Genomic DNA, 23,716 nt, shown 5'->3' on the forward strand with positions numbered 1-23,716 from the left:
CTCCACTTAGGAAGTAACAGTCAGTTTCATACGTACAGAATGGGAAGTGACTGTCTGGGAAGGAGTACAGCAGAAAGGGGTTATAATGGACCACAAGTTTAAATATGAGTCAGCAGTGTGATGCTGTTGCAAAAAAAGCAAACATGATTCTGGGATGCATTAACAGGTGTGTTGTGAGCAAGACACAAGAAGTCATTCTTTCACTCTTCTCTCTCTGCTGGTTAGGCCTCAATTGGAGTACTGTGTCCAGTTCTGGGCACCACATTTCAAGAAAGATGTGGAGAAATTGGAGAGGGTCCAGAGAAGAGCAACGAGAATGATGAAAGGTCTAAAGAACATGACCTATGAGGGAAGACTGAAGGAATTGGGTTTGTTTAGTTTAGAAAAGAGAAGATTGAGGGGGGACATGATAGCAGTTTTCAGATCTCTAAAAGGGTGTCATAAGGAGGAGGGAGAAAACTTGTTCATCTTGGCCCCTGAGGATAGAACCAGACGCAATGGGCTTAAACTGCAGCAAGGGAGGTAGGTTGGACATTAGGAAAAGTTCCTAACTGTCAGGGTAGTCAAACACTGGAATAAATTGCCCAGGGAGGTTGTGGAATCTCCATCTCTGGAGATATTTAAGAGTAAGTTAGATAAATGTCTATCAGGGATGGTCTAGACAGTATTTGGTCCTGCCATGAGGGCAGGCGACTGGACTCGATGACCTCTCGAGGTCCCTTCCAGTCCTAGTATTCTATGATTCTATGGGGGGGGGGGGAGGAGAGGGGAGTGAGGGAGCAACCCGGCAGCACTCCAGCTGCTCTGCCCCAGGCGTCCCCAAGAGCAGCTGGGATGCTGCCGGGTTGGTCCGGTGCTACGAGACCAACCCGGCAGCGCCCCAGCTGTCCGGATTCAGCCTGCTGGTGAAACTGACGCTGCTGGTCAGTTTCAGCAGCGGCTGAATCCCGATGCCTGGGGCAAAGTAGCTGGGGCACTGCGGGGTTGGTCCCACAGCGCCGAGGGGCGGCGCTACGAAACCAACCCGGCAGCACCCCAGCTGCTCTGCTCCCGGCTTCCCCGATTCAGCTGCTGGTCAGTTTCAGCAGCAGCTGAATGGGGGAAGCCTGTCCGGCTGCCCCAGCACTTCTGGGTTCCTGATGGTGCTGGACCATCAGGAGTCCCGGAGCATTGGATGCCAGACTAATGGAGTTTTACTGTAAATGTTTAGGCTCAGGTTGGAGTCCAGACTCTGAAACCTATCACCCTCAGAAGGTTACAAAAATCAGGCTCCAGCCTGAGCCCAAATATCTACGCTGCTATTTTTAGTCTCTTACTGCGAGCCCCATGAGTCAATTGACCTGGGCCCTGAGATGCACTGCCACAGACTTTTTTTTCTAGTCTTAGACATACCCTTTGTGTGTTTGTCCCAGTTTTGTCTTTGTACCTTTTTCTTGCCCGACGCTATACATAGAACAGACTTTCACTTCTTCTCTGTTAAAAGTTTTATTCTTCAGATTCTTATAAAACCTTCCTTAATTGTTCTTGCACCTTTCTTTGTATATTGTCATCTTGTTTTCTGAATTAAGTTAAGTTCTGCATGACAGGGGTCATGTTTGATCTGTAAGTTATTCTATTTGGTTCCATAAATAGTTTGACAAGTACTTTATATTCCCCACTGCTGTAATACTTACCCACTTTTGTATATGGTTCTTTTAAGATCAATAAACGAAAACCCTGCGCAAGTATATGAAAGAACATTCAGGCCTGAAGTATTTTTCTTATCAATGTTTTTGTTGCATTTATATTTATCACATTGTCTATCACTTTTTTGGTAGCAATCAATTTCATGCTTACAAATTGAGTATGAATGTATGGATCTCTGATGGGCTTTGTCAAGCACTGAAAGCAATTTTAATATGACAGTTTTCAAAGTGCTTAATATTGCTGCTTTAATTTTAAGGTCTGTTGCATTTGTTACCTGTGATTATAGTTTTTAATAAGTAAGGAATCCTCTTTGAGTTGCTTTATTGCAAAAGCCAGCTTTATGCTTTGTAGTTTATAAAGCAGAAGAATTGAACTTTTTTCAACCCTATCTATGTTACTAGTGTGGCCTTATAAAACACATCCATACATACTAGAAATGAGGGTTAAGCCTAGGTGAAAAGTATCTTGCCTAGACTGTAATCTGAAGAATAATAGAGAAAAGATAATAACCTTTGAGCTTATGCTTAGGCTTTGTGCTGTGTTGCTTGTTCTGCCTTGTTGGATTTTTAATTTCAGCATTTTTATGGCTTTATTCAGGTCTGGCTTTGTCAGATTGTGCCCTTATTTCTACAATTCTCATTTGGTGTTGGTTTGTGTCTATCATTACTGGATTTGGGATAATTGTTGCCTTCATTTATTTGCCCGGTTTTTTCCATGATTTATACAGATAAAAAGGCTAGCTTTAGATCATGTGCATTCTGTGATTTTTGTTTGTTACTAATGACCAGGTAAGATGTCTAAGTTATCAGCTGAGAGGCATAATCTAAATCAGCAATGGGCAGCCTAGGCCTTCATCTCAGTGGGCTGGAAGATAGTCATAAACAAGATGGTCTCCTGGAATAGGGTAGTTTTGCTAACTGTGCTTGTGTACCTAGAATTTGCGAGCTATGCCGACTTACCTATAGCAGCTCTTTGATTGGATGCAGAGGGAGCACACAACTCTCTTAAGTGTGCACTCAGCAGGTATCTCACTTCACATGCGCTTGGTTTCTCCGTGTGTCACTTGAGTAATACCAATAGGGGAAAAAAAACTTTATGGACAGAAACCAACAGAATCTGGCAACACTGGAAAGGAGCCAGTTCTAAACAAACTGTCTGATGGGCGACAGTGATCAGACTCAGATTGCCCACCACTGATCTAAACTAATATTTGCTTCGTCTCACACCCAAAGGGAGTAGAAAAGCTACCTAAGACTCCCTCTGTTGGACTAGATTTTTAAAGCCAGTTCTGTAGTCCAGTGCTGAGGATCTGGTAAGGGAGCCATAAAGGAATTCTTAGATATGACTCATCTAGTTAAGGCTGATGCCAAATTTGCATGATCAGAAATACGCATGAAAAGAAATTCTTGGTGCTGAGACTTTCTTCTAAAGCCTTGCTAAGAAGGCATGAAGCTTGGCTTGTAATCAGCCTCAGTTCTGAGATTGTTCTCCCACAGAGCAGACTCACCCAAGCATTTCCCAAGAATAGGGATTCATAAAGGAAGTTATTGAGGGAGTAAGGTTTGTTATCAGTAATAGTTCTTTCCCCTTCTTGTCAAGTAATTTGTTTCCTGGAATGTCTTTCTTTCCATAGCACTTGCAAGGCAGGTGTCATAGCCTTGTTGAGCTTGAGGGTAAGGATCAGCCCTCTGGAAAATTGGCCAGAATTGTCTGACCTCAGTGGCACAAATGGCATCTGTGTCACTGCATCCCCTTCCGCCTCCATCCCTTCCTTGCAATTTTTGTCAATTTGTGTCCCCAAAACAATTTGGTCTCCTTTAAAATTGTAGGATTTGGACACGAAATTTGAGAGCGCACACAACTTTCTAGAAACATCATACTTGTTGTTTCCCTTCCCCTATTTCCTTGTGAGAACAAGTAAAAATGGTAGATTAGGCAAAAAGCAAGCATAATCCCTGCAAGGAGGGTAATAGTTATGGCACATAGGGACAAGACTGGTTCTCCTGTAATATTTCAGATGGCAAAGAACAGTCTTGTAGTAGAGACCTGAGATTTGCCCTTGCTCAGCTGTTGAAGCAGCCCTTGCTCTCAGGCAATGTTGTCTGGTCTGTCCCTTTATCCCCTTTTGTGATAGTGGCTCTTCCTGACCTCTTATCAAAACTAGGTCAGCAGCAGATATTGGTGTGTGTGGTTTTGCTGGCTCTGATTCCAGTGCAGCTGGCAGTGTGAGCTTCAGCAGCACCAGAAGTGGGACCAAGCCCCAGGTGCAATATCTGCTCTTGGAAGAAGCCTTGCATCACAGGCAGCACTGTGGGATTAATTTTCACTTCTAAAATTGTCTAACTCTGATCAGCAAGTCTACAAAACACAATGTTCCTACCGTTAACATCATTGGATCTGAACTGATCATAATAGTGTGTGTGTGTGGAGGGGGCGGGGGATTTAAAAAAAATAATCTTCTACAGTAAACATGTTTTTTGTTGTTTTTAGGCAGGAAATCATTACTTTTTTGGGAAAGGGGAAATTAATGTTTAGTCTGTTACTTTATTTTCCACTGGTCGTTTCTTTTTGAAACTTCAATTATAGTACAGTAGTATGTTAGCATGATTCTTCTGTATATGGTTAAATTATGATCAGCATTTGTATGGCTTTTAAAAGTTCAGCTATGAGTATCTTTGTCACCTGTATTTTGTTTTCCATTTTTGCTTCTCTCCTCCTTACTCTTATGCTGTCTTAGCCAAACTGCCATTTCTCTGGGGGATTTCTGTATTTACCTGTGAGATAGTAACCTTTACCTTCATTTTGCATAGCTGCATGTGCTCTTCTGTCTAAAGTTTTTTGTAACATGTGTCCCATAAGGAAGGAAAACACTCCACACAAATTTAGATTTGTTGTCAGTTGATTATGTCGTCACTTTTAAATACAATAGAAATTTTAAAAAAAACCCACAAATCAAGAATGTGTTTAAATGACATTTAAAAAACAAGTCTCCTGACAGCACACAAACAACAACTTTCCTGGCCCAAATATGTTAATCTTTGTGTTCAAGTAATAATTTGCTATTCTAAGACTTATTAAAATTTGATTCTCAATTTTATTTTAAAGATTAGCAGAATCTCACATGCCATCTGTGTCCAAAACTAGTTTTGAAGCAAAATTACCTGCCTGTTGATTAACTGAGTTTTACATTTGCCTTTCAGGGTTTTGACCCACCACATCAAAGTGATACACGAACTATTTACATAGCAAATCGTTTCCCCCAGCATGGCCATTATGTTCCTCAGAAATTTGCAGATAACAGAATCATATCATCTAAGGTAAGGATCCATGTACATTGTCAAAAATATTAATAACATCCTAAATGGTGATTGGTCTTTATGGAGTATCTGTGCATCTGGTGTGGGGATAGTGTATAAATAGATATAATTTATAAAATATCCTAGTTAGTTTCATGGCACATGTACATCATGTAAAACAGCAAATCACTTCACAACCAAAGTTAAAGGCCCCTTCTGCTGCTCCTCTTTGCACTTCTCATCCTGCCCTGCAAAATACAAAAATCTGTTTGCCCACTGACCGATATTCTCAGGTAAAATTCCTCAAAAAAGAGGAGTCTTGAACCATGAGATCTACTGGCCCTACATGACCTCCAGATATTCACATCTCTACTTAGAGAGGGCATCTCTCAAATTACCAAGCCTTAAGCCTATCTGCAAATTCTGATCCCGTTACAACATGTATTGTGTGGGTACAGATGCAATGTAAAATAATATATATCCTCTTAAAATTAATTGCCATAATAAATATGCAAATACAACATTACTGGTCCGCCAAAAGTTTGCGAATGGGTTTGCTGGTCCATGGTATAAAAATGGTTGGGAACCGCTGGGCTAGAGTGTAAAGACAGAAGGCAGCAGATAGCAATATCTGCTGCTGCTGGAGCAGCCTCAGTAAATCTTCCCCCTTCCCAGTAACCACCAGCTGGCAAACCACCGATGGGCTCAGTGAGAAGGAGAAAGCTGTCTCTACATAACCATTCCGACACCCACTAGGGATGTGAATGGGTAACTGGTAAGCATCAACCTTGAGGGTGATGCCACCGGGGAACGGGTGGACAGTTACCCACAGGCAGGCCCTCACCCATGGCCCACTATGGACAGAGGGCAGCTCCAGTCCCAGGGAGCTACTGGCTTCCAGCCTGGGAATTAGTAGCTTCATGAGTAGAAGCACTGCGGAAGCAGCAGCAGGAGAGGGGGAAAGGCTAACAGCTCCCAGCCCATGCAGGCTAGGAGTTGGCAGCCCTCCACCCCACCCCGGCACTGCTGCCTCCGATGCACAGGGGGTGGGGGAGGCAGGAGCTGGTGTGCGTGGGGAGCCACCTTCCCTGCATATAAACATGCAGCTGCTAAAAATTTCAACAGTTACATGTTTACACAAAAACACATTTTAACATCCCTACTTTGGGGAGGATCTGGGGTGTGAGACACAAGAGAAGAAGGTTGTGAAGGATTTGTTAGGAAGAGAATGGGAGGTAAGTGAGAAGGGTTTGAGGGAAAATATATGCAATGCCATGTTATATAATCACATTTCTTTTTTTCTTTACAGTATACAGTGTGGAATTTTATTCCAAAAAACTTATTTGAGCAATTCAGAAGAATAGCCAATTTTTATTTTCTTATTATATTTTTGGTTCAGGTAAGTTTGAATAAAACTCATAATTTCATAAGAGAAACTGTATTAGTGTGAATATAGAGCTAGAAAATGGGGTTGACTAGCAGAACTGAGAATACATTCTACATCTTGGGCAAATCACTTACATTTTGTCTTTTTTTTTAATCTTTTTTTAAAGGTGCTATAGCTATTTCATGAGGGTTTTGAAGGCTTATCTAGTTAAGCTGCACTGAACTTTAGCTCAAATTTGAAATATTACTTTCAGTATTTATAGGTTTTATATATTTTAAATCTCTTTAATTGAAAGAGCATGTGTCAATTAAAGTCATTTCTAGTGTCTATAATACAGTTGCAGCATTTCCCTAAAGTCTGAAATGTGGCCAGTGAAACTCGACTGGGGGCGTGCACAAGAAAATAGATTAGAGGTGCCCCTTCTTCTGTTGTGATCCCTAGCTGAGAGGGCAAGTGATCCCTGCCTCCCCTGCCACACCTCTCCCTTCACCCTGCACTGCAGAGACGGTGCTGGGGGGAACCAGCTTTTAAGCAGACTCCCCCCAATTCTGGCTCCTGTTTCTCCCCTTCTCTTGCTGCTTCTGATACAGTAGTGACTCAAGTACCGGATAAGCCTCAGCTTATTGAGTAGTAAACTAATCAACTAGTCGCTTACGTCCCTAACAACAATATTAGGAACCATTATCAAAGGAACAGATGAGACAGAAAAATCATAATGTGACTATATAAATGTATGGTATGGCCCCATCTTGAATATTGTATGCTGTTCTGTTTGCTCTACCTGAAAGATATATTGGAATTGGAAAAGGTACAGAGAGGGGCAACAACAATTATTAGACAATTTCAGACAGATCTAATAATGTTCTTAAATTAATATTAATACTTTGAATTACTCTGTATCTGCAGCCCTTTAAGTTAGTTTATCCTGAAAAGTAGTATTGTTCCTACAATAGAGAGAAACGCATGCAGAGATTATTAGTGTTTGCACTGTATTTGGCACTAGAGGTTGTACCTCCCTCGTCAGGCACCCTCAGGACCTGACTAGTCCCAAAAAAGGAGATTTGCCGAGTGAGGGGAGGTTCCTCCCAACGTGGCCCTTGCTACCCCCGGCTAAAACTCCAGCTGAACCTTGCTGCTGCTTGCCTGGCCATGGCTCCCCAGAATGAAGCTCTGGGGCTGCCAGGGCTGAGGCTCCGTGGCTGCTGGAACTCTGCAGCTGCTGCCAGCCCCCCCCGCTACCGCCCGGTAGCAGGGGCCAGAACTCCCTGCTGCTCCCCGCTCCCTCCACATGGGGCTCCTGGCCGAGTCACGCCCCTCCTCCCCTGCGGCCTGACCTCCTTATACCTGGACTCTGTCGTCCAGGAACATCCGTGGTCCTACCGGTTAAGGGAGGTATAACTTGTACAACAGTTGGAACACAAAATGTAAAATCTGCAAGATTCTCTCGTGGGAGTCAGAAAGTGGTAATATGAGCAAGGAGATTCTTTAATTTATGTGCCAAAGATCAAGCTCCAGGAAGTTTTTGCTTTCAGTTTGAAATTAAGAAGCTGTTTATCCCACTTTATATTGTGATAAGCTAGTTCTTTGTGTGGTATAAAGCAGTTTTATATAATATATTTCTTTAATTCAACTTGTTAGGAAAAAAAATCTTATTTTGATTATTTAAGAGTCTTTAAATCAAAATATGTGATATACACTGCAAACTGCAGGAGAAATTCTCTTCTGTGATCCTCACCATGGATATTCTGTCTGCACTGTATGTCAATATTGTCACCTTTTAGGAGAATTGCTTCTGACATCAAGGGGAGTTTTCCATTTAGAATGGCTATAGAATATGTAATAAAAAAAGATCACTGCTTTTACATAAATTTTTCTCATGTGGAGTAAAGTGGTGTTTTTTTGTTTTTTATAAGATTTTAAGAATTATCTGGTACTAACATTATTCTCACTCTCATTTCCTGTAGCTTATGATAGATACACCTACCAGTCCTATTACAAGTGGATTGCCATTATTCTTTGTCATAACCGTAACAGCCATAAAGCAGGTATGAAATTAGCCTAACTAGCATGATTCCTTTTTAAATATTTTCTTAATCCTTTCTTTAATAATGTAGTCAGGGTTTGTAAGAAACTCTAAGCAGTAAAGAGCGCACACAGTTTCTTGAAAGAAATTAGTAAATGTGTTTTAAAATATTGTCCAACCAAAGTTTAAAGTACTGAGCTCTACTTAGCTGCCAGGTGCCCAGTGATTCATTGTAACACTCTTAAATATACAGGAATGACTGTCAAAAGACATTTTTTCTGCAGGCTTTATATGTCAGATTTTATAAGACTGTTTCCTAATGTCTCTCACTTATTGCCTTGGCACCCCTCGGTACATATTAAAAAGCAATCCTTGTAAATAATACAGACCAGCAAAGAGACTTGGAATACATGATGCATTTAAAAGTACCCACACGATATCTGGCAGCAGTTGAAGACCGTCCCAAGAGTGTGATAGAGCTTTTCTTGCCCGTGGAGAACGGGACCCAGACAGGAAAGGCCTAAGTCTTCCCCGGGGCAGAAATATTGATATTTATATACCTGTCAGATTAATGGAGTCAACCACTTGACAGTTGCATATTGATTGGAGGCAGACATTAATATCCTAACCGTATAAAAATACAGCCAGATCTCTTTATTTAGATACAAATATTTCATTATCCTTTAAGTATGTTAATGTTAGTAGAGCTTTTGACAAGGCTTGATGGTTACCCTAAAACAGGATTAACTAAAATTCAACATTAGAATTATATGCAGAATTCCTCAAATAGCGAGGGTAAGACGATTGTTCGGGATATGAATTATTGAAATGATCTTTTTTCTGGTAATGTGACTCCCCAGCATTCAGTGCACCAGTTTCAAGACACATCACAGAACTTCATAACTCTGTTAGACTGGAACCATTCTTTAGCAATGTTGTAGTGGAGGGAGGACGAGGAAATGAAATATTGCCTCATACAATTAGAGTATTAAAAATATTACAAGTAGGCATAATATTTTAAATCTAGTAAGTTTTGTGTGATCACAAAAGGGTGGCTCCAGTAGGAATCTGTAATGGTGTGTGGCCAGAGGTGAAAGTAAAGCGGTGTGCCTCCTGCTGCATTCTGGCAAAAAGCCAGCTGGCTGAGGCACTCTGCTGCATTGGGAGGGACAGTGTCATCCTAGCTTGGCTTTTGGGGCTTCCTGCAGGCTGCTGCACAAAGCAGCAGGAAACCAGACAGGTTAAAGGGGCTGGCTGGGAGCATTGTGTGTCTCACATGCACACACATGCACACACCCCGGTCCAGGACTGCCCAAGCCTCTTCCCGTGGGCACCATTTCAGGATAGCAGGAGGTGGGAGGGGCTGCAGCTGAACATACCAGTCGCTGCTGCTCTTCTTACCCTTTTTTCCCTGATTGTTGAGTGAGGGGAAAATGCAGTGTGCTACGTTCCCCTTGGTCCCAGCTGTCCAGGGGAGGGACAGAGGAGAAATGCACACAGGCAATGCACTCTACCTTTGCTCCCTGAGAGCCGGCGGAAGCTAGGGAAGCCCCCTTACCCTCCAGAAATGATGCCCTTGTCCCACCTATTCACCCCTACACACACCAGCTGAGCCCCCTGCTGTACTCCTGCACCCCCACACACATCCTCCCTGCTCTGAGCCATCCACACTCCCAGCCCCCTGCCCCGAGCTCCTCTCACACCCCAATCCTGACTCCTGTATCCCCCACATGCCTAGCCCTCTGCCTTGACTCCTGCACCCCCCCTCCCACCCTCAGCCCACTGCCCTGAGCAGCTCCTCATCCCCAAACTCCTGCCGGACTACTGCTATACCCCCTCACATCCCCACCATCTGTCCTGAGGGCCCCACCCCCGCACTCCACCTCACACTTACAACCATACCTGTAAGAAATTTAACACACACCCTGTCATGGCTCCTTCCCCACCCTGGCACAATAAATGCAGAAGTTGGGGCCAGCAAGTGCCCCAAAACCTTATCTACCAGGCTTCCCCCCAAAATCTTAAAACCCTAGATTTTGGGAATAAAACTTCTGCTGCCACCATCCAAGTATTGATGTGAAAACTCAGGGGAGAGATCACTTGGGAAATCTCAGCCCTGAAGTACAAAGCAAAGCAGGACATAACCATTAACCAATACCATGTTAATCAAAGAAAAGAGAATTTTTATTATCACCACAATATCCCTGTTGCAAGTATAATGCCTAGATGGAAAAGTAACAAATAATATACTCAAGGAGAAACTCCATGAGCCTAGAACTTAGTTACGAAGAAAAGCCAACCATTTCTTAAAGTGCACAAACATCAGATCCCATACCCAAACCATAAAACAATAAAACCTAATGGATTTATCTAAACTTTACCCTACTTACAGAAAGTGAAGAGTTGTTTCTTGGAGACAGAGACATGTCTGTCTCCCTCAGAAGCTGGAGGGAACTCTAAGAGACAAAGGAGGGAAAAACCAAACATTCCTTTGTCCTAGTTTGAAATTCCTACCTACATTCCTATTGGCTGAATGTACCTGGTTAGGTAAGGTTAACGCTTTAGTCCCCAGGCTGCTGGCTAACCCTCATGATCATGACACCCCCTTATTTCTCTCCCCTGAGACCCCTTCTCTTGAGGAGGGGACCAACACAGCAGTGCCTGTAAGAAACTTGAGTTCCTTTCAGCCCTGTGTGTGGCATCACCAGAATGCTGTAGTGAATGCTGGGTGTCAGATAGAAAAAGAGTTGAAGTCACTACTTTGTAATAAAAAAGGTAAGCTTTAGGTCTCTACTGTTCAAAATTGTCTTCCAAATGCTTCAGGGTCATTGTATTTTTGTTAAATGCCTTTCTGCAAATCACTTGATTACCTGCATCCTGCTTCAAAGACCTTTTAACACCAGACTTGAAAGAGAATTCTCTGAACTGTCATTCATGCTTAAATTCGACACTTTACATTTAGGTCTAAACAAAGACATTAATTATCTTACCAATTACAAAGATAGCTTCCCCAATTATCACCTCTAATATTAGCTCACAGACATTTACCTCCCCCCCCCCATCCTCCTTCTGTTCTGAAATTTAATTTGTCCTTTTCATATGTGTTCATTTTTGATTGTATCCTTTAGTATATATGGCTGTGCCAGTTTTCTTCCACTATTTGATCTGAGGAAGTGGGTCTAGCTCACGAAAGCTCATCACCTAATAAACCATCTTGTTAGTCTTTAAAGTGCTACATAGTCCTGTTTTTTGTTTCAATAGAAATCCTGTATGTTGACTCTTACTACTTTTTTCTTTTAACTTTCCAGGAAACACTTTTGTATCTCTTTCCATAAGTGTTTTACAGTTGAAGCTTTCTCAGTATCGTGCAGTGCAGCTGCTACTACTGCACTTCCATTTTCTGGGTTTGGTTTTTGACCAGTAGATACAGGAAACATTCAGTCACAAATTTTGGTAAACAAGTGCTAAGTATCGAGAATCTGCAGTGTGAAGTAGGCTCATAGCTTTTAAACCCTCTTTTTCCTTCCTTTTTCAAATTTTACACTGGGAAGAACTGTTAAGTCTAAGTGTGATCTCTATAGCAGATGGATACAAATAGATTGTTAAAAATATTACATTTCTTTAAATTAAATACATTAAATATTTTTAAAATAAACATTTAAAATTAACAGTTATGACCAACCATGTTAAAGCCTAAAACTTATTCTATTAAAATATAGAAAATTAAATTAAGCAACATGTTTGCTGCCAAGGTTTTAAAGAAAGTCAAACCACTGAACTGGTGCACATCCTGGCTAGATGATAGCAACCAATGAGAATCACATTTTGATTAAAAAAAAAACAAGTGCAAAACCACAGTTAAAACTCGTTCCTGCTTATTGATTTAAATAGTTCATCTACCCTGCTTTTAATTTGTATGATGCAGAAATGTGTATCAGTTTTCTGTTTTCCATGCCTATATACATTGTAACAAATTAGGCTGAAAATTACCAGTTGAGAAATCTAAGCATACTAAAGTCGAGACATTTCTTAGCACATTCTTTAGATCTTCCTTCTTCCAAAAAAAAAGCTTTCCTTGATCCTTTTTTCCATTCTCTTTTCACTGTTCAAAAATTTTGTGTTGCCGCTTAGTGCTTATCCTTTTTAGCAGTTGTGTTGCTTCGAAATGAGAATTGTAATGGCATTAGGTTATATAAGCCTTCCTTTCTTTCTTCGTGTTTCACTTCCCCAAAGAATTGGGCTAGCTTTTGGAATATTAGTGGAGTCTTTGCAAAATAAGACCGTAAGCTTGGAAACACAGAATGTTACTTCATTTTTTCCTTCATTCATTAGTAATATTTAGAATTGTCCAATAGCAGGTCATTTTTAAATTGTGTTCTGGATCCAGGACACATTTTAACCCAAAGGGGGCAGAAAACTCATGCAGTGGCTGAATTAAGAGTATAATGGGGCAAATGGGGCTAAAGGCTTGTATTCTGTATACAGGCAGTCCCCGGGTTACGTACAAGATAGGGACTATAGGTTTGTTCTTAAGTTGAATTTGTATGTAAGTCGGAACTGGCTCCAGATTCAGCCGCTGCTGCTGAAACTGACCAGGGGCTGACTACAGATAGCTGGAGGCAGAATTGCTCTGCCCCCAGCTTCCTGGAATCAGCCACTGATCAGTTTCAACAGCGGCTGACTCTCGAGCCTGGAACAGAACAGCTGGGCTGCCAGGTAGGTCCCTGCAGGACCAACCCGGCAGCACCCCAGCTGCTCTACCCCAGACTCCACACCAAAAGCCTGGTCTGCTTGGGGGGAGGGGGGCGCGCACTAGCTGCGACCCCCCCCCCCCCCCCCAGCAGACCAGGGACACGGGGAGCAAAGCCACAGCGGCGGCGGGGTGCCGCGCCTCTGAGGCTTTGTTCTGGCAAAGCCTCAGAGGCGCGGGACCCCGCCGCCGCTGCCGCTTTGCTCCCGGTGCCTCTGGTCTGCTGGAGACCATCTCCAGCAGATCAGGGACACCTGGAGCAAAGCCGGGGAGGCGGAGGGGTCCCGCCAGAGCAAAGCCTCAGAGGTGCGGGACCCCTCCGCCTCCCCGGCTTTGCTCCAGGTGTCCCTGGTCTGCTGGAGACGGTCCCCAGCAGACCGGGGCACCCGGAGCAGCTTTTCTCGCCCCGGAGGTCGAGGTGGCGGGACCTCTGCGCTCTGGACGGATCCACGTAACTCGGGGACTGCCTGTATAATAAACACCATGTATGGAAGTAGTATCAGTTTTATAATTTAAGAATCACTTGATAGATGATAAATCCATCGTACACTTTTGACTCTCAAACGCACCATAGAAATATTTCCTCTTTCAGTCAGCCTTAGTCCAAGATTCAGAATATGCAAGGTACGGTTTTGTATCAGTAACAACTTTTCTGTACACGAATATCAAAACATTCAATTCCAGTATCTTGTGGCATTCCAATGCCAGAAATAGTCTCATTGGAGTGGTGATATTCCCAGCATTTCAGTGGGGCACAGTACGTACTTCTAGGAGGGCCACCGAGGGGCACAGGGTGGGGATAAAGAGAGCAGCTGCCCCAGGGCACAACAATTTAAAAGGCCCTTAGCTCTCAGCTGCTGCTATGTCAGCAGCAGCCAGAGCCCTGGCCTTTTATATGGAAATTGGAGTGCTTGTTCCCCTTCTGCTTGGGACTGGGGGAGAGGGTGCATGTCCCCTGGGTGGGGCAGGTCCGGGTTTGTTTGCCCCCTGCTCTCCCTAGACAGACCGAGGAATGGAACAAACTGTGCACTTTCCCTTTGTCAGGGAACATGGGGAACAGCCAGCAATCTCCCATGTGAATGTGGGGGAGCTGCAACCCTCCACCCTCCCTAAAAAGCACTTTGGGTGGGAGGCTTGGGGCTGGGGCATTCCCTGATGGGGTGGTGCACGCCCAGCCAGCCACTTTCACCTGCCTGGTGATTGTCTTTTTTCTTTATGATTTTGTGTGTCCCTTCAAGGATACCCCTCCTATACCCCACAGAATCAAATCTTTGCCTTGCTTTAAGTTATGATAAGAGGAAGCTGCATACCAAATTTGGTGGTCCTAGCTCTTCCCATTTAGTAGGAGTTCTTGAACAAAAAGAGACAGACTTGATTGCTCACAGCGAAAAAGCCTTTTATATTTACCATCTGCTGTATATTTAATCTTCTCTGGGCTTTGCTTTTTATCAAGTCAAGCTTTTTAAAAATTTTCACATCTGGATTTTATGCACACTTGTGAGCTTACTCGCCAAGGCTACTTTTGTACTTTTGAGTGTACAGTGCACACATTTGTGAATAAAACATTGGTAGAAAAATTACTGGGTCACCATCTTTGTTCTATACTTAGATTTTAAGCTTCTTGAGTCAAGGACTGTCTATTTGTTCTGTGTGTGAGCACACCTAGCAAAATCGGGTTATGATGCATGACTAGGACTCGTAGGTATTGCAGTAGTACACATATTAACATTAATCTTAATTTCAGGAAAATGGATAGCCTTTGAATTCATATGTATGCTGGCTGATCCATTGTGTGCTGCATATCAATAGTCTCTTCCAAACAGTGTTCTAAGACTTTCCATCCGTGAGTGGAGTGAAATTTGACTTCTGCACCAATATTGAGTTCATGTGCACTTGTTCAGATGTGTGCCACTCACCAGTTACTAACTACATTTATTTTATTTTAATTTATGTAAGAAAAAATACTAAAACAAGGGATAATTAACAAGGTGCATGACCCTGTACCCACCCACCCTGAAAACCACCCAGCTTGGCACCCAGTCTCACTCTCACCCAGCGTTGCTCCCACTGTTCTTGCATCCAAAGGCTCCCCATCTCCTGCATCCCCATCCTGTGCACCCTTTACCAATGTTAGAACGTTTGATTTCACTGGATCAATTCTGTCCCCCTGCCCACAGGCTACACAGCTTAATACAGAGACAAAACACAAACACCCACACTGCATCATGCACAAACTAACACAACACACTGCTGATCCATAACACAATCAACCTATGGCTCTATGTACTAATGCACTACCTAACAGCCTAGGAACCAAAAGCTCCATGGGAATGAAAAACCATACAAGCCCGCACACTACACAGATGACATCACACATTGACTACAAACTCATACAACACACAGAGGGAAACTAATTACGCTAAAAATGTGTGTGCTCTCACAACACACTGATGTCAACAATATACACATTAACACAACCCCTAATTCATAACATGCATACAGAGGCATACACCTTGAAATAAACAAATTTTACATTCTTTCGTCCACACTCAAATACAGGTCTACAGTTTGAAGCACACACACACACACACATATCCACTAAGTGACAGGACACTCACGTAAGACCCAGATGATGTAGCTTTACAATTGCTGTCAGGCCCAGCCAAAGAGTTCACGAGGCCCAAAGCAGCACACTATGGTTGCCTGAGTCTGTGTAGCTCCCAGTCAGGCCAGAGAGTAAGCGGCCAGGTGGGTGGGGCTGGGAGCTGGGCAGCATGGGGCCCCAGGCAACCACCTCGCTCGCCTTGCCCAAATGCCTGGCCTGACTGCTGTCCATTAATAATGAAGAAAAGAAGTACGTCCAATGATGATTATTTATCCCCCTTTTTTTTGCATTTTGATCGAGTAGACTATGTGGGGGTTTGTACACATATGCAGATGTGTGATGGGAACAGATTTATGTATATTTTTGCTTCTGGTACATAGGTGTCTTTTATTGCAGTCTGATAGATGCAAATATATGTGTTTGAGAGATTAGATATAAAAAGAATAATATATATTGAGAGGATAATGTCTACACCGATTCTCACATTAATTATATTCTATTACTCTATTACACTCCTAATTGCTCACATATGGTTTACCTGATATATTTACCAGTGCTACCTTCACCAAGGCACTGTTGCTAACATGCCGCAGCTGTGGTCTGGCAGCAGGTATCTTGTCTCCTCTGCTGAGATCTGTTCACTAGAAGGGTGACTGTGGCCATAAGTCTGGTGATGGAGAGGCATGGGTGGAGGTCACCTGTTTATTTCATGCAGGGTCAACACACGGCTGCTCAGGCCCAGGTCTCAGCTGTCGGAGCAGTTGCTAGTGGCCTGCCCCTGGCTCTGGCCCCAGCCTGGGCCACCAGAGGAGCAGCTGCCACCCAAGCAACTTCCGCCAGAGGAGCAGCAGTTACCCGCCATGTGCCTCTGTCTCTGGTCCTGGCCGGGGCCCCCATCTGCCACGTGGCCCACAGCTCCCACCCTTGGGGAGGGCTGAAGGTAGTGCCAGGGCCACATGGTGGCTGCTCCTGGGGCGAGACAGCCGTCTATCATGCGGCCCCCGTCCCCCTACCTGGAACAGCGGAGTAGCCACTTCACAGCCCTGCTGAGGAGGTGGGCGAGCCTCAAAATCTTGGTGCACGTCCATGTTGCACACCCCTTATAGGGAATGCTACTTCCAGGGTACACCTGTTACTTTCTTACAACAGATTTGTTGGGAGGGTACAAATAAACAAGCAACATATTAACTGATGTGCAAAGAAAATATAAAACAGGATATGTACTCTGCTTTGGATTTTGAGTATCTGGAGGAAAAAAAGGCTGGTTGTCTTCTTTATTAAAAATTCAGTTTGATTAATCACTCTAAATTGTTACTTTGGATTAAAACTTTGTACCTGTTTCCCCCACACTGTCCTCTCCACTTGCTCAACAAAATGTGAATGTCATTTCCATACTATTGAAGTTTGCAGTCTCTTTGCAAGAGCAGGTGCCTTGGCTGTTGCTCAAAAAGATACTAGAGCAAGCTCTGGAAATTGTATAATTCACAGAAAAGGGAGTAATTTTAGTCTGTTACTTCTGCTTTTAATAGATGAGTGTGGGAACGATTGTATTCTCTAATCACCTGTCTTAATCCTTTTATAGTTAAAACAACTTCTCTCACAACCTGAGAGCCATATGTCTTCTTCGGGAACCTTTACCTCAAATATTTGTTTTTTAAAAGTAACAAAAATTCCATAATTCTACACATTTGCTACATTTCTTATCCTTATTTAACAAAATCTGAAACTAGTGTAAACAGAGGGTGCTCTGACTGCACATTTGTGGGTGCAGTAGAACCGAATAGAACAGAGTCTAGTGACATGCTGAAGGTCACACAGCTAGTTGTTTGCAAAGCTATGGTGCCTCAAACTGCTTTCAGTTACTCTTAGAAAAGTATAGCTCTTGGGTTTCTAGTTTGAAATGTAACTTTCAGTCTTCTGTTTCTGCAGGGGTATGAAGACTGGTTACGACATAAAGCAGACAATGAAGTAAATGGAGCTCCAGTTTATGTTGTTCGAAGTGGTGGCCTTGTAAAAACTAGATCAAAAAACATTAGGGTATGTATCTAGTAACACAGAAAATAGCGTATTTCTTCTTTATTCAACTTAGTTAATTTAAGAATTTGCTCATTTGTTTCATTGCAGTATTATGTGAGCCTGTTGCATTATAATTCTGAGTAAGTGTTAAAATTAATTCTAAATCTATTCTTTTTCAAAAGCAAGTTCTGTAACATCTTGTTTGTGTTCATCTTTTCAGGTGGGTGATATTGTTAGAGTAGCCAAAGATGAGACTTTCCCTGCTGATCTTGTACTTCTGTCCTCGGATAGAGTGGATGGTTCATGTCATGTTACTACTGCTAGTTTGGATGGAGAAACTAATCTTAAGGTTGGTAGTCTAAACATATGCAGATTGCTAGTATGAAATGCAACATAGAAATAAAAAAGTCAAATCAACTTTTAGCATTTGCCTAACTAATAAAGGTCAACTTCCTTAGAAAAATGACTCAAATGAAAGGTTTTTGTGTCTAACTTTATTTAAAAAAAAAAAATTCTTCACAGCTCTCACAATGTACTAAGTTTTACAAAGTATAAAGACTGTCTAGCCCTGTACTTATTTTTTATCTGATGTGGGCATATAGCAAAGCTATTTTTTAAAATCAGTCCATTGTAATCTGCTCTTCTATCTTTGACCTATTCATAAGATCTTATTCTTCCACCCTTACTCAAACTAAGTAGTACCCAACCCTCTTGAAATCAGTGGGCTTACTTTTGAAATAAAATGTACTACTCTGTGAGAGTAAGAGTAGCAGATTCTGACCTTTAGGTGTGTCTTAATACATCGGAACTGTAGTATCCCTCTTTATTTTTCTTTGGTTTCAGCTACTATATATTAATGGGACTAAGTCTTTTCTGCTAGTATAAGTAGTGTTATAAAATGCTAATTGATATGGGTATTTTTCTGGTCAAGTTAATGATATTTAAGGAACTCTATTGCAGTACTTTAAATGCTGGTTTGTAGTGTCACAATGGTGAAACATCTGCCGCTGTTCAAGATGTAATGCTTTCATATACAAAATCCATGATTCATTTTAGGGTTCCAAAGGCTTTTTTGAGTAATGGGACATCTCACTAATAGTGAGCTAGTACAGTGAACCCTCGTTTATCGCGGTAGATAGGTTCCAAACCCGACCGCGATAGCTGAAAATCCGCGAAGTAGGGACACTTACCATATTTACGTATTTATTTAACATGTATATTCAGACTTTTAAAACCCTCCCTTTACGTAGTACTGTTAACAAACCACCCTTTAATGTACAGAACATACGTAATGAAAAAAGTCCGCGAAGTCGTGAATCCGCGATGGTCGAACCGCGAAGTAGCGAGGGCTCACTGTACCTTTCTGTATCCATTGAGATTTTCTTTTCTGTGGTTCCAAATAACGAAATTGAATGTTGGGTATTTTTCTTCAGACTCACATTGCAGTTCCAGAAACAGCAGTATTACAGTCCGTTGCCAACCTGGACACACTCGTAGCTGTTGTAGAATGTCAGCAGCCAGAAGCAGATCTATACAGGTATCATTCTATTCTTAATAATTTCAAAGTTGATTTAAAGCATAATTTTTGATGGCTGTTAAAAATTACATGGATCTTGAGAGTAAAGCTTCTTTTTCTTTGGGTAATGTCCCTGTGGGTGGTCCACTATTAGCGATGGGTTATGCCCGGACCTGCAGTTTGGAGTTTTTCTTAGCCGTTGCAAGTCAGGCCACATATGCACGGAAGGCACCTCTTGCTATTGGCCGTTTGATGCCTCGTGTGAGCAGCCTGAGACCCCCGTCGTCGTGGATGGAGCTTCTCTCTCGCCTCAGGTGTCTATTCTCCTCATGCATAATTTCAGTTTTATTCCTGCCTTTTTAGCATTTTCGTGTTATTAGTTGGTCTTTAGGTGCTGGTTCATCGTTCTGTTTAAAAAAAAAAAACACCAAAACTTTAAACCTCAGTCCTGAGGGACTGCCTCAGCGGCAGTGACTCCGTTTCTTTCCTCACGCCCTGCCACATTTGTTCTTAGCCCCCCCTCTCCTCATTTCCCCTGTTTAAAAAAAAAAAAAAAGACAAGAAAAAAGAACAATCAGAAACAAACACAAATGAAAAGGAGATCTTTAAAGGAAGCCTTCTCAGCGCTCAGCAAGCGGCCACTACAGACTGCCATGTAGGGTGCTCAGGTTTAAAAACTATCTACAGTGCAACGACCCCATGCCCACTTCTGATGGGCATGATTTTTGTATATGCTGTTTGGGGGAGACACGCCCCCCCAAAAAATGTGACCACTGCTGCAGCCTCACAACAAGAGCCAAGAAAGACTGGGAGCTTTGGCTCCGTATGGTACTTTTTGAAAAGGCGCTACAGCCTACTGAAGAACTGCAGCCCATTCTGCCCCCAGGAGGCCTGCCTAAACAGAGGTCTGCTTCTCTCTCCCCTCATAAATATCACAAGAGAAGGGTCTCCCAGGCGAGGTCGCTACCCCTTTACCTGTCTCCCAGACCAAGCAGGGGTGTGGCACCTCTGGCAACTTGGTGCCGAGATGCTCAGCAGGTACCACTGCAGTGGCACCCCGCGTCATGCAAGGGCCAATACGCTCATTGTTGGCACTGGAAATATCATGCTGGCAAACCCTGGCACCTCTGCAAGCAGCGCCTCAACACCTGGCGCCAAGGAAGCAGCTGGTTCTGCATTCTAAGCAACCTCGCAAGTCTTCGGCTCCACCTCCCAGCATGCCAACATCAATGCAGATGCCTCCTCCCTCAGAGGCTATGGCACAGGCACCACAGTCAGCGCAGGCTGACCATGCTGAGACAGCCAGAGCCACGCATGCCTTACCACCACCTGAAATCAATGACCAGTAGCTCCCTTCCCACCCACCCCCATCAAGGGAACTTTCTCTGGTGCTATTTTCACTTTGCACATCTCTAGGTTATATTAGATCTCCATTGTTACATGAATGCTCCAGATTTGCTGAATATGATCAGAAGAGTGTTTTCGCCAATATCATCACTACCGTGAAAGATTTCACCATCCACAGTGGTACCCTGAGTGGTACTATCCTCCTCCCCATTACCTGCCCCGATGGCCCCCATGGGAGTAGTGGTGACTTTGCAGTCGCCACTCCACGGCCCCATCTACTTCACCAAAGAGGCTTCCACCAGCCTCCCCATACCACTCCCTCCTGAACACTGCAGAGTCGAAAGAAGAGAAGGGTCAACTTCCAGATGAGCACATTGACACACAAGCCCCACAAGATTCCCCTAGGGACAGTTCATCATCATCATCTCCTGATGAAGCCATAATTCCTGAGGACACGCACACCACTGATGACTTGAAGCAATTTCAAGAACTTTTTGAAAGAGCGGGCACTAGCCAGGAAGTTCAGCTTCAAGAGGTAAAGGAGAAGCAGCATCGTCTCCTAAAGAACATCCATCTCTCCTCTCAAGGAAGGATTGTGCTACCAATTGATGAAGCCATCTTGGAGGTATCCCATGACATCTGGCAGACACCCGCCTCTAGCCAGCCACTCTGCAAAAAAGTAGACAGGAAGTACTTTGTCTCTCCTAAAGACTTAGACTTCCTTTTTTCCCATCCCCCACCAAACTCACTGGTGGTGGATGCAGCAAATCAACGCTCAAAAGCCCCTAAGTTTAAATCCGCAAACAGTGACAACATACAAAATTGGACCTCTTTGGCAGAAAAATAAGCTCTTTGGCCACACTACAACTCAGAATAGCTAACTACTCTGCACTCTTAGCTAATTGTGATTTTGACAACTACTCTGTTGGCCAAACTTATAGAACACCTCCCTGACTCCAAAAGGCCAGTTCTCAGGGAAATCATCCATGGGGGGCATACCATTGCCTGTACTGCCCTACTGTCAGCAATAGACGTGGCTGACAAAGTGGCGAGAGAGACAGCCACAGCTGTTGTGATGAGGAGAGCCTCATGGTTGCATGCAGCAGGGGAGTCTATGGAGCTTCAAACAAAGATGGAGGATCTCACTTTCAACAAGCAAAAGCTGTTTGCGGCTAACACAGATGAGATCCTACATCGTACTAAGGAGACTCGAACCATTATCTCAGCAAGGGGAGTTAGTGAAATGGGGCCCTTGATGGCGGGTCCCCCTTTCACTTTGTCCTTCGCAAATATAGTGTCTTTAATACCCCATCCATCATTTCTACCCAAAGTCAGTACCTGTTTTCATATCAATGAGCCCATAGTCCTACCTATGTTTTTCCTGAAGCCCCATGCATCCCCCAGAGATGCCATGCTTCACCCTTTGGACATTAGACAGGCTCTAGCATTTTATATAGACAGGACACAGGTGTTCTGCAGGCTCCCACACCTCTGTGTCCATTGTAACCAGTTTCAGCACAATGCATTTCCAGACTGATGTCAGCCTGTATACTGCAATGCCATTCTCCTTGCAATACGCCGTTGACAGCTCCACCAAGAGCACACTCTACTCATGCCACGGCAACATCTGTGGCTTTCCTAAACAGCATGCTCCTTAAAGACATATACTGGGCAGCCACTTGGTCATCCACTAGATATTATGCACCCATGCCTCAGCTGATACAGCAACGGCTACAGCAGTACTATCCTCTGTCACTAAGCAGTAACTCTGAGTCCCACCCTCCATGTTGAGTACTGCCAACAGAGGAGCACCTGTGGGGACATCATCTGAAGCAGAAAAGGAAGTTACTCGCCCACTGTAGTAACAACTGTTTTTCGAGGTGTATGTCCCCGTGGGTGCTCCACGACCCTCCCTTCCTCTCCTCTACTCAGTCTTAGTTACCTGGACGTAGATGAGGAACTGAAGGCGGGGAGGGAGTTGGGCTGCGTGCACGAGGCATCAAACTGCCAATGGAATGAGGCGTTTTCTGCGCATGTGTGGCTCGACTGACAACTGCTAAGAACAAGCTCTGAACTGTGGCTCCAGGGATGACCTATCACCAACAATGGAGCACCCACAAGATCATACTCCTTGAAGAACAATCATTACTTCACAGGTGAGTAACTTCCTTTTCTCATATATTGGTGTATATTTCATGTTTAATAAAACAGATGTAGGAACCTATATGTAAATCTCTGTGCTGTTTAAAGCTACAAACAGAGAGCTTTCTGATTTTGTTTATATTTTGACATCTGTATGGTTCTACATCACTTCATAAGCAGAAAATGTATTTGTAATTTTAAAAAAAGTAATGGTGCTTGAGCAAAAATTGTGGAAAACTACAAGAGCTGCACATGGTTCTGCCAAAACTGAATATTTAATACCCCTTTCTTTTGTTCTAAATTAAAGTCTCAGATGTTAATTATCCACTCAGGTGTTAACTATCCACTAAGAACATCTATACCAAAATTAACTTTAATTTACATCCTAAGCAGGATTTGAATGGTTTCCCAGCAGAAAAAGATTAGTTGAATTTAGTAAACCATTGCCACATCTTAAATATCTCATTTAAAAGCTGCAGTCAGCAAGCAATGAGAGACTTTTTAAAAGGGTGTTTTCATAACAAATGTATGTTGCATGTAGGTTTATGGCCCTGTAAATATTTCTGACTTATATTAACATTGCATCAATTTTTTTATTCATGATTCTCTTTTTATAGAGGCTCATAACTTTCATGTACTTTAGTTTTAGTAATCCTTCGACAGTGAAACCTTTGTTATCCAGCACTCTGTTAACCAGAAATCTTTAACTGGCATTGCCCCTGGCCACAATACTGTCACATCTTCAGGCGCACAGGCCTGCCTTGGTTTACTATGATTGGCTTAACCATTTTTTATTTAAGAAGTACCACTCATCTTTAACACAAAATAGAAATGAGACACCAACTGCCTCACACTATAAAACTACCAATGTTAAAACTTGAGTTTTACTGTTATTGTTCGTTGGTTTTTCCTAGGTTGATGGGACCCTCAGAACCACAATTTTTAGAT

General features: G+C 43.0%; 1 protein-coding gene across 6 annotated transcripts in view; it reads left to right on the plus strand.

The window, feature by feature from the left end:
* ATP11B (ATPase phospholipid transporting 11B (putative)) overlaps nt 1-23,716 on the plus strand; it is a 109,960-nt gene that overhangs the window by 15,400 nt on the left and 70,844 nt on the right. For all 6 annotated transcript variants that reach the window (XR_012906317.1, XM_075938049.1, XM_075938047.1 and 3 more), the window contains exons 2-7: nt 4,887-5,003; nt 6,292-6,381; nt 8,334-8,414; nt 17,677-17,784; nt 17,984-18,112; nt 19,197-19,300. Coding sequence is in view for 5 of the 6 variants with exons in the window: in XM_075938049.1 (XP_075794164.1) it covers nt 4,887-5,003; nt 6,292-6,381; nt 8,334-8,414; nt 17,677-17,784; nt 17,984-18,112; nt 19,197-19,300 (629 nt within the window). In the remaining variant the exon portion in view is untranslated. The remainder of the gene's footprint in view (nt 1-4,886; nt 5,004-6,291; nt 6,382-8,333; nt 8,415-17,676; nt 17,785-17,983; nt 18,113-19,196; nt 19,301-23,716) is intronic.

This window comes from Pelodiscus sinensis, chromosome 10, assembly GCF_049634645.1.
Source record: "Pelodiscus sinensis isolate JC-2024 chromosome 10, ASM4963464v1, whole genome shotgun sequence".
In the NCBI taxonomy this organism is placed as follows: domain Eukaryota; kingdom Metazoa; phylum Chordata; order Testudines; family Trionychidae; genus Pelodiscus; species Pelodiscus sinensis.